Source organism: Mercenaria mercenaria, unplaced genomic scaffold, assembly GCF_021730395.1.
Source record: "Mercenaria mercenaria strain notata unplaced genomic scaffold, MADL_Memer_1 contig_4009, whole genome shotgun sequence".
Classification (NCBI taxonomy): domain Eukaryota; kingdom Metazoa; phylum Mollusca; class Bivalvia; order Venerida; family Veneridae; genus Mercenaria; species Mercenaria mercenaria.
In genome coordinates, this window is record NW_026462205.1 from 7,696 (window position 1) to 19,296 (window position 11,601).

The 11,601-nt window shown below is 34.5% G+C and overlaps 1 protein-coding gene across 1 annotated transcript; it reads right to left on the bottom strand.

Moving 5' to 3' along the window:
* Nucleotides 1-2,182: 2,182 nt before the first annotated feature.
* LOC128553584 (ubiquitin-conjugating enzyme E2-17 kDa-like) lies at nucleotides 2,183-10,111 on the bottom strand (the record flags this gene model as incomplete). Its single annotated transcript, XM_053534761.1, has 4 exons — nucleotides 2,183-4,339; nucleotides 4,800-4,905; nucleotides 9,725-9,802; nucleotides 10,052-10,111. Coding segments are annotated over 4 exons (405 nt in total), but the record flags the coding sequence as incomplete, so codon positions are not given.
* Nucleotides 10,112-11,601: the final 1,490 nt, after the last annotated feature.

Sequence of the window (11,601 nt, forward strand, 5' to 3'; positions counted from 1 at the left end):
AAACCGCGATGGTACGATGGTGATAACGCGATGGCACGATGATGAAAACGCGACGGCACGATGGTGATAACGCGATGGCACGATGGTGAAAACGCGATGGCACGATGGTACGATGATAAAAACGCGATGGCACGATGGTGAAAACGCGATGGTACGATGATGAAAACGCGATATTACGGTACGATGGTGATAACGCGATGGTACGATGGTGAAACCGCGAAGGTACGATGGTGATAACGCGACGGCACGATGGTGAAAACGCGATGGTACGATGGTGAAAACGCGATGGCACGACGGTGATAACGCGATGGCACGATGATGAAAACGCGACGGCACGATGGTGATAACGCGATGGCACGATGGTGAAAACGCGATGGCACGATGGTACGATGATGAAAACGCGATGGCACGATGGTGAAAACGCGATGGTACGATGATGAAAACGCGATATTACATCGACATTTCACCATCGTATCATCACACAATCGCGTTTTTATCATCGTGCCATCGCGTTTTCACCATCGTATACCATCGTTGTTTCATCATCGTGCCATCGCGCCATTGCATTTTCGTCATCGTACCATTGTGCATCGCGGTTTAGTATTGAATAAAAAGTCACGATTGTCCAAACGGAACACCGTAATATCTGCATTTACTTTGGACGGAGCGAATTATGTAAACTTAGATGGGTGTATTTTTCCTGTCAAATAAAATTCTCTGCGTTCAGTTGCACACTTTTCTCCTAGAACTGACCTGGAGCAATGAAATTTGACGATTGTGAGAGCAAACTTTCTCTTGTAGTTAATTAGGAACCAAATTATCTGCCTACCGACTTGACATTTGAAGTATTCAGTTCCTCATACTAGCATTTTGTCCACTTTCAAAAAGAATTAAAAATATAGATGAGCTTGTACAAATGCACTGGGTATATTGTTTTGTTCATCGTCGGTCTCTATTGGTCCATAGTTCGGTAGACCATTTGGTTTTTGATCAATAACAAAAGAATAATTGGTCTCACAATGATGAAACTTCATAGTATGATTGCCTGTGATAAGTTCATGAACTTTTTTGTTTTTGTTTTGGGGATCAGTAGGTCAAAGGTAAAGGTCACAGTGACCCTGAGACTTAGTAGGGTTTCTGATCAATTACTGAAGAACGAGTTAGCCTGCAGTCGGTCGTCAAACTTCGCAGCATTATTGTCTGTAGCCAGTAAATACCCCATATTGTTTTGCGGGTCGGTATTTCAAAGGTCAAGACCACAGTGAACTGAAAACTGAAAAACGTTCCCGCACAATAACTAAAGAACGCTTTGGCCTATAGCCATTAAATTTCGTATGACGGCTGCCTGTGGTCAAATGACATCTACCTATCATGGGGTAGGAGATATATGTGTTTTTCAGACATTGGGTATCACTCCTTTTGAAAAGGCAAGGTCAAGCCTCAAACACATCCACCTCTTTAAACGCCACGTACCAGGCAGGCAAGGCACGCTTCACCATTCTTTAACTAGGTGTTGTTAACAAACTGACCACTTTGAAAAAGATTCTCAAGGGGCTCAAACTTTCGACCTCAAGTGGCCGAGGCGGATGTCTTAACCACCCGGGCATGGTGTAATATTATACACTTATTAAACGCTTGCCTTTCAACAGTCAAAACTTTTGCCCAAGGTCTGAGAGACATTCAACATTTGTTCAATATATACTGGTCATACAGCGCAAACTTTAAGATAATGGAAACTGAAACGTCAATATTTTTCCATTTCATATCGGGTGACGTCAGTTTCATGCATGTAGTCGCGTTTACAAGTTCTGTAACGAGGATATGTTTAATTTTACTCAGGCTAAAGAACAATTTTTTATCATTTATATAATAATTGTACGTGTAGTATGTGTATGTAATAAAAAGATTATTAGAAAGAACTCAGTTCTTTCGCGGAATGATATTGCGTTCCTATAGTTGCGCAATATTTTCGCTGCAGAACTCATGCATATTTCTCGATTCAAATCTAATACTAGTAACCTATATATAACGTAGTAATTAAAGTGTAATTTTATATTCAGTCAAGCGCCATGTATAAGAAAATGTAGTATAGATCTACTATATGATAGATCTGCCGAAGTTTCAATGAACAAGCAGTCTGGTGTTATAAGTGTAATCAAAAACATAATGCAAAGAACTGAAGTTACTTTAATATTTCTTTTATTCACGTGTAAAATAAGACATCAGGACAGAACAGAACAGAACAGATACATTAAGACATGTACATCGTCAACAACACAGTTACTAAGTACAATCGCCACGTTATAGTAAACATGACAGAAGTAATATGGTATATTTAAGTGTTTATAAATTAAATATATAATAGCATTATATACAGTATAAAACACGTGGTAACTGAACACGAAATACTATCGTTCAACAGTTTAAAACAAATGTGCATTTCTAAAGAGTCGGTGCTTCTTTAATATGTCTAGATAACTGATGATGAAAATAATTTACATTTCAATATTTCTTTCTTATATCAGTGCAACATCTACAATTAATACGAAATTTGTCTTCAATGCATAAACTGTTGCAGCGTGAAAAGCACCTCTAAATGAAAGACCTCTCGTCTACAGAAATAAAATCTAAAACATACTGGCATTATATCCCTATAAAGTTCATACCCGAATTTCTATCAAGATAAATTACTCATGATAAATAACTTCGGGATATTAGATCCTATGTCTGTTTCAGTGTAAGACTGGAACTTTTTTCACTAGAACACCAGGTTCAATATTTTCACCAGTGGCATAGCCGTAAAATGAAAATGTAAGATATGGTGTTCATGAGTGAAAGATATTTTGTCTAACATGTAGAATAAACACATTTTCTGTTTTGAGTAAATTTACACATTTGATAGTGTTTTTTTTTTACCAGTGAAAAATAAATTTGATATCTTTCATTGTGGAAATACCAGAAATAGATCTATTTACTCTAATATTTCGATATCCGCCGCAAAACATGTAATAAAGAGCTGTTTTCAAAAACAATAAAGCAAACAACTGCTATATTACCTTACTAAATAGGCAAGAAAGCTGCTGTCTGGTCAAACATGTACGTACATAAACAAAGAATAACTGTCTGCTGCGATATCAATCTAGAAATTTACTTCTGTTATAAGAAATGAGCACAAACAATTCTAACGACGACTCTCGGGATTATGGTAAGCTTTCCTGTGAAATTATCAGTTTTCTTTATATATCTTTATTTTGACGGTTCAAATTAATTCATTATAAAAACATATCCATCATCAGGGCTACAGTTCATGCCATATATATATAAAACCTGTAATTACATTTAACAAAATAATATTATATTTATATTTACAACAATAAAAGTTTTGAGCACTTAAGAAACACTAGATATTTATTATAGTTACAACCATTAAAAATAGAGTCACAAAACATTTAATTTTCAACAATTAAAAACATTCACACTTTTTACTGCCAATATTTGTAGTTCATGTCACAGACAACTATTATAAATCAAATAGGTTTATATCTGTAAATTCTTGAAATCATTAGGAAAAGATCTAGTTTTTCAAGCTTTAGTATCATTTATATCATTTTTATCCAATTTTCCATTGCCTTTCACATCGATCAACAATAAATGTGTTGTCTCGAAATAAAAGGCCAGGAAATATAAAGAACACATTGTTGTTACTACTACTACTACAGATATATGCAAACTTTCTGGTTCATCAAAGATTCTAAATAAATGGAAGATTTGTTTTAATTTGACCCTTCAGACACGTGACACAATTCTCCGGCTTTCAGGTAATTTCTGCTCCAGTCCTATACGTAGATAAATAGTAAGTTCATTCAAAATAACAATTAAACAATTTAGTCAAATACTAATACAAGTCATGTTTGTTTTCCCTTAGCAGCAAAACCCGTTTTCCTGAATAAAAAACCCATATACGTGTATCATATTCAAACGAAGACGGTATACGTCCATCTCTCATCATTTAACCATATGGCGCGCAATGTGACAGTTATACAAATATAAACCCATGGCAAAACTTGTTCACAATTAGACTAAGTGAGGATTTTCGGCGTATCACATGACCAAGACCTCCGAGCTAGAGATCAAATATACCAAAATGCAATTACAACGTTGTTTATCAGTGTGCAATGTTAACACTGTTGTCCAAAATCCGGTTTAGCGTCTTCCAGAGTCAATTGTCTAGCCTTTTCATTGAATTTTTCTCTGTCTTTCAGATATAAGTCAGCAATTTCTGGAACTATAGGATCATCGGTGTTCGGGTGCATCAACAAAGAGCAAATAGCCAACAGAACTGGAAAATGTAGCATAAACAGTAATTATAACAATAAAGTTAAAATTATGACACAACATATCAAAAATGTTATGTCATGATCAAAACTTGAGGATTTTCGTAAACTGAAAAAACCTAAAGTTTCCTCAAACACCAAGCTTCAAGCGAACCAAAGCTAAATTAGAAGTTTAGGATATAAAATGATGAAAATATCAGGCGAATCAACACTGAAAAAAACTGTCATGTTCAAACGGTCAGGAAATAAATCGACAGATATATGAAACAAACTGATTATAATATTGTTGCATGTTTACCTTTTACATGCAAAATATGCTATTTCTGACTGATCATGCTCCTTCATATAACTAACTTCAAATACTTTTCTGCACTGCAAGCATTTCGCGCTCACTTCAACTGAAACAACTGACCAGGAAACAACACGACTGGATATTTTAAAAGTTGGTATATAAAATAAACTTACTATATGAGATTGAGAATGATGGTTTCCATTCATCTTGTAGAAAATCTACGCAGATTTTTCCTTTATCATCAACATTTGGGTGAAATACCTTTGTCAAAAACCAAATCTGAAGAAATAGAATCTCGATTTTAAACCGCTTGGAAATCGACCAAACGGAACCAAAACGTGACAGCCCTTTAATCAGGTCTAAACAAGTTACATACGAATTCCCATGACGTGCATAGTAATTCAATTTCTTTTCTCTAACAACTTTGTTTAGAGTTACATCACAGATGAAACTTTACATCAATGGATTTTCTTAAAACACAGTTTTGCCCATTTCAAAGCAATTTTTCATCTTATTTTATCTAACATAGCCCAATAACTATGACGTTTCTAGTTTGAGTATATTTTCAGCGAGACTGTTTCAATGAAGTGCTTCATATTTTATCAAAAAAATGCTCTGCAAAATGTATGTGAATAATCCTTGGAGCAGAAAAGTGGACATCTTTCAACTAAGTTACCTAAATAGGTCACATCTCATATTTGCCGAACAATTTACTCGCGTCAATTTGTTCGCTGTGTATGCATTTTGATAAACAGTAAAATGACGAAACTTTAACTATCAAGAAAACTAATGTTCAGTATCAACGGCCTGAAAGACGTCATGCTTTATTATAAACCTGAAAGCCAGAATTAAGTATCGAGACGTTCTAATGGACGTCATGTTTTATCATATTTTCTAACACGATCCGCAGCAATTGCTATATAAACATATAGCGTAATCGCCTATGTACATGAATCTACGATAAAATATGGTTAGCTGTTACATTTCACACCCTACGATTGTGACATAAGAATTTCTACTTCACCCTACGATTGTGACATAAGAAATTCTACTTCTGTTCCATTACATACGAATTATTTCAGGACCAAACGGTTGAAAACAACATTTCAAAAACATTATTATGATAAAACGTCACACTGACTTACTTATGTATAAATTACGAACGAATACAATTAGCTCAATTATGATTCAGCGGTGACGTCATAAATGTATGACATAAAGTATGACGTCATAATGATGTGACGTCATATAAAAGTTATGCTTGTAACTCCTATACCTAATTTGATTATTCTGTTCATAAACACACCCTATTACCTGATGTCCACCACGCCGAGGGATGCGGCTGCCACAGAGGTCAGAAATCAATAACGATGAGTAGTGGTGTTAGTCTTTTGAGCTGTATTTTTTCATTTCGACTTTCCATGAAAATATTCTGGTGCAAGCATACGTGTAAATGCCTTAACATATTATATAATTAATCCTGGTCGCCAACTTTGCGAAATAAAGAAGTATTCAGCTGTTTAAATTGGACGTTTATTAAAATTGATGCGAAAATCATATTCAACGGCCCAATTCGAAGTGTTTACAAAATATTTTGATCGAATTTACCTCACAAATCAAACGACCAATCATCTGGGGATAATCCTGGCAAGTTTCAAGTCTGTCCGTACGTCTACACCGACGTTATGACCCTCCAAAGGGACCCGGGTATAGTCACGTATGATAAACTTTACCGCAGAGGGCATTTTTAAATGATGCCCATCCCACCGAGGAGTCAAAATATAGGATACCGTTTACGACAGAGGGAAAATTTGTGTAAAAACGTCTATTTTGGCTGATTGTTTCGCTTTTAAGTCTTGGGAGGTCATGGAATCATTTGCAGTATGCATTGTTTATATACTTATGTTTAATAATGGGCGATTTTCAATGGCGAACACCGCTGTAACACAGTGTTAATCAGTCTAGATTGTATTTCTATCTCCGACATTGCATACTATCTGCTACATGTATAGATTGGTTCTGCTGCTGACTGTAAATGTTCATTTTGTAAATTAATTTTTGTTTCAATTTCTTTTATGATGAAATATACAGAAATAATGATATCTTAAGTCCTGATACTTGCATTCTTGCAGGATTCTGTGTTGAAGTTACGGTTAATATTAGGTATTAAATCGTTTTGCATTTATTATATACAGCTTTCATTTAAATACACATCAGATCATATAGTTAAACACAGTTTGTCGAGTAGTATATTTAAGCATATATATTTGAAATGCATGAGAATTGTTTAAAAAAGCTAAGACACTGATTTGCAGCTTACGCTAGAGTGATTGACCATTTAAGTACATGGAACTGGAATAAGATGAAAACATTTGGAATGCTGGATATAGGACAGAAAACATATACCGACGTGATTCCAAATGAAGGTGAAATATTCATTTCTAGTGACCAGCGTGTGGGCATGTATCGAAGTTACAGGGCAAAATATCAAAATTGAATACATCTTCAAGAGAGATCGATCAGAATGAAATCTTCATTTCAGATAGTAAGTCGGTAATAACAGATGGTTTCGTTATTTCCATTGCATTTTGATAGATCTCTCTTGACATGACAATTAATTAAATGGTCAGTCACTCCAGTGTTTACTTCAAAATCATTGTTACAGTAATAACACGTGTAAGCCTTCATCTTTGGTTCTGAAATTGAATACAAAATAAATTGTTTAGAACATTTCTGTAAACGATTAATGAATAACAGCTTTATTTAGAACCGATCACTTGACTTATGCCACTGACAACAAATATATTTAAATTTTCTAGCCTAACGGATCTTTTATGTAGAACTATGTTACTATCAGTAGCCTCTTAGTATGAAAGCTTGATAATGCGAAACAATTTGATATTTAATATTAACCTATATTCAACACTGAATCCAGCAAGAACGCAAGTACCAGGACTTAGGATTTCATTGCTGGCAGCAAATGTCTGTATATTATGATAAAAAAGAAACAAAAATGATTTTACAAAACGAAGACTTTCAGTGGCAAAACAACTCTATACATGTACAGTATCAGATTGTATGCAATGTAGGATATATATATATATATATATATACAATCTAGACTGATTGCAAAACGATTTATCATTTAATATAAACCGTAAATTCAACACTGAATCCAGCAAGAACGCAAGTACCGATACCATCAGGACTTTCGATATCATTATTTCTGTATATTTCATGATAAAAGAAATTGAAACAAAACTGAGTTTACAAAACGAAGACTTATAGTAGCAAAACAACGTCGGAGATAGATATAAGTTCAATCTAGACTGATTACCACCGTGTTACAGCAGTGTTCGCCATTGAAAATCGCCCATTATTAAACACAAGTATAAACAATGCATACTGCAAATAATTCCATGACCTCCCAGGTCTCAAAAGCAAAACAAACAGCCAAAACAGACATTTTTACACAAATTTTCCCTCTGTCGTAAACGATATCCTATATTTTGACTCCTCGGCGGAATGGGCATCATTTAAAAATGCCCTCTGCGGTAAAGTTTATCATACGTGACTGTACCCGGGTCCCTTTGGAGGGTCATAACGTCGGTGTAGACGTACGGACAGACTTGAAACTTGCCAGGATTATCCCCAGATGATTGATCGTTTGACGTGTGAGGTAAACCCGATCAAATTATTTTGTAAACACTTCGAATTGGGCCGTTGAATATGATTTTCGCATCAATTTTAGTAAACGTCCAATTTAAACAGCTGAATACTTCTTTATTTCGCAAAGTTGGCGACCAGGATTAATCATATAATATGTTTAGGCATTTACACATATGCCTGCACCAGAATATCTTCATGGTAAGTCGAAATGAAAAAATACAGCTCAAAAAACTAACACCACTATTCACCGTTATTGATTTCCTACCTCTGTGGCAGCCGCATCCCTCGGCGTGGTGGACATCAGGTAATAGGGTGTGATAAATAATATGCCTAGCTTATGAATACTTCTCAAAATTCTAATAAAAAAAGGAAAAAAAATATCTATACGTTCCATTGGCTATGCCACACTTTCTAACCATGGGGGTAAATTGTAACTGCATATGATCCGAATGACGTATTTACGCTGAAAATGTAGTACTGTAAACTAGGAATTATTTGCGTTGTTAGATACGAAATAATAAATATGTTCCAATAATTTTATCAGTTAATAAAATATGAGCAGTCGTTCGGATGCGAATGATTAAACCATTCGTGCTACGCACTCGTGATTTAATTATTACGCATCCAAATTCCTGCCCATATTTTATTAACTGATAAAATATAGGAACAGATTTATTATTTCTTAAATAAAGGCCCGAATTTAGTATCCTGATGCCTTAAAAGAGGTCCTGTTATATCATATCATGAAACCAGTAGTTAAAGGCATCATGTATTATCATATCACAAAAGGCAAGTATTTAATATCCAGACGCCCTAAAAGACGTCATGTTTTATCATATCACGAAAGCCAATACCTAGTAACAAGACATCTTAAAAGACAATCATGTATTATCATATCATGAAGGCAAGTATTTAGTATCGAGACGCCCTGAAAAATGTCATGCATGTTTTAACACATCATGAAAGCAAGGATTTAGTATAGAGACGCCCTAAAGACGTCATGTTTTATCATATCATGAAGGCTAGTATTTAATATCTCTATAACCTGATGACTGCTATCATATAATAAGTAGACGATGTGTATAACGTGATGTAAACCGACATTTGGTCTTAAAAACCCAGCACCACCCAGTGACCTACTCCCCTTTCCCCCGTCCAACGTAAACTTTATGAAACTCAATCTGATATTGCACTGTAATTTTAAACAAAATTTGGTATGCATTTACCTAAATACAAGTACTGTGCATAATGCTACATTAATTCGATAAAATGTTTAGACAATAAACACATCGTCTTGGCCAAATATATGTCATTGCCAATTTTATATGCAAATCGTGTATAATTACTACCATGGGAACAAAACAAATGCAGATATTCTGTGGTGGGTCTTTAAAGTAGGATCAGAACCTCTTTGTTACCCTTGTTTTACCTTTGGTGGTTTTAGTGGATAATCCGCTGTAAAATCTATTCGTAGATAGAACTGCCCTCCCTCGTATGGTGTATCCTCCTAAAATTTTAATAAATATATCATTACTGAAGCGAACGTGTTTTGGCAGCAATACACAAAAAAAAATGTATAAATCATCTTCTGTATGAACAACCAAGATATCAGTTTGTCAGTCAATAGTTTTACATTTATGAAAAAGTTTTTTTAAAAGTCATTTTAACTTAAAAGCTGTCAACAAGCAGCTTGAATAACGCGAGATAACATTAACGGGGAACTCATTTTAGTACACAGAACATGTAGAATACTTACTGGTCCAACAATAGAAGCTTCCCAGTGCAACACTAGAACAAATGGAATAAAACGTGTTAACTAACTAGATCAGAGCTTGGTTATTAAACAAATATAGTTAAGAACGAAGTGTATTGACAAGGCATTAGAAAATATTTACCAACAACAACAACAACCGTTACTTTTATTAATGTCAGATTACATACATGTAATAACATGACTCATTTTTTTCAAACAAGATGTGGGTTTAGATGGGGACAGACATAATTATATATCATATACAAAGATATAATTTACAAACTTAGAGTATCATAAATACAGATCGTAAAGCTTAGTGAAAAGAAAGATTAATACGTTTACACTAAGGTTTGTAAATAGTGATACTTGTTGGGAGAATAAGATCACGAAAAAAGCATGATCTAGCTAAAGGTATGCCACTGACGGTATCATTATTATGAATCGACTGGGGGATTTAGTAGAATTGTGAATTTTGATTGGTCAGTAGTTTCTTTGTACATGTACCGGTCATTGACCCAGTTCATTCATAAGTTTACAAAAACAAATGTGTATGTGCGCGTTGGCAGCGTTGACATTACTATGAGATTAGTGTTACTATTGGATATAAGTGATATGGTTGTAAGTACTTATACATATTATTACTGGCTATTTCGAAAATAATTTATTATTAGCGACACGAATACACTTATTTTTTTTAATACACCGAATGATACGGAAGACAACAGATCACGAAATTTAATTATATTTGGCCTGTTAGAGAACGCTCTAGGGATATATTTCATTCGTTCGTAAGCGAAAAAAGGGCATTTGAGAAGATAGTGGAATTCGTCGCCCACATCATTTAATGAGCACAACGTGCACTTTCTTTCCTCATAGGGAACATTGAATTGACGCCATCTCCCTGTCTCTACTGGCAGTCTATGATTACCTGTTCTAAAGTGAAATAGTACTAGTCTTTTGTTTTTAGGGAGAATAGTAAGGTAAGGTTCTAACTTGATATCAGACTTAAATAGTCTGTAATTTAATCCCTTTGAAGAATTATTTAAACTTCCATCGAACTTTTGTAAGAATTGGTCATATGAATTCCTTTTAATTAACTGACCTATATTTTTTAAGTATAAAGTTTTCTGATTAATCCAAAAAAAGGTGTTCCCTGTTAGATCTAGAATACTTTTAACATGATTTATCCATTTAAAATGTATTGTAGAGATCAGCATGTATTCGTAACATTTCCTTGCTATTTTTAGTTCACTTCCCATAAGAAGTTTAGCCCAATAATTAATAATTTTAGTTTTAATCACTATTTCGAGCGGATAGCGGCCAAGTTCTCCATATAACATATATATAGGCGTACTTTTCTTGCTGTCAGTAATTTTACGCAAAAAATCAGTATGTACTTTTTCGATTATGTCTAAGTTCTCGAACCCCCATACTTCGCAGTTATAAGTTAATATAGGAACAATGGTTTGATCGAAAAGTTTCAACTGGACATCTACTGGCAAATCAATATTAGATATTCTCATATATAGAATGTGTAACGCCTTTCTCGCTTG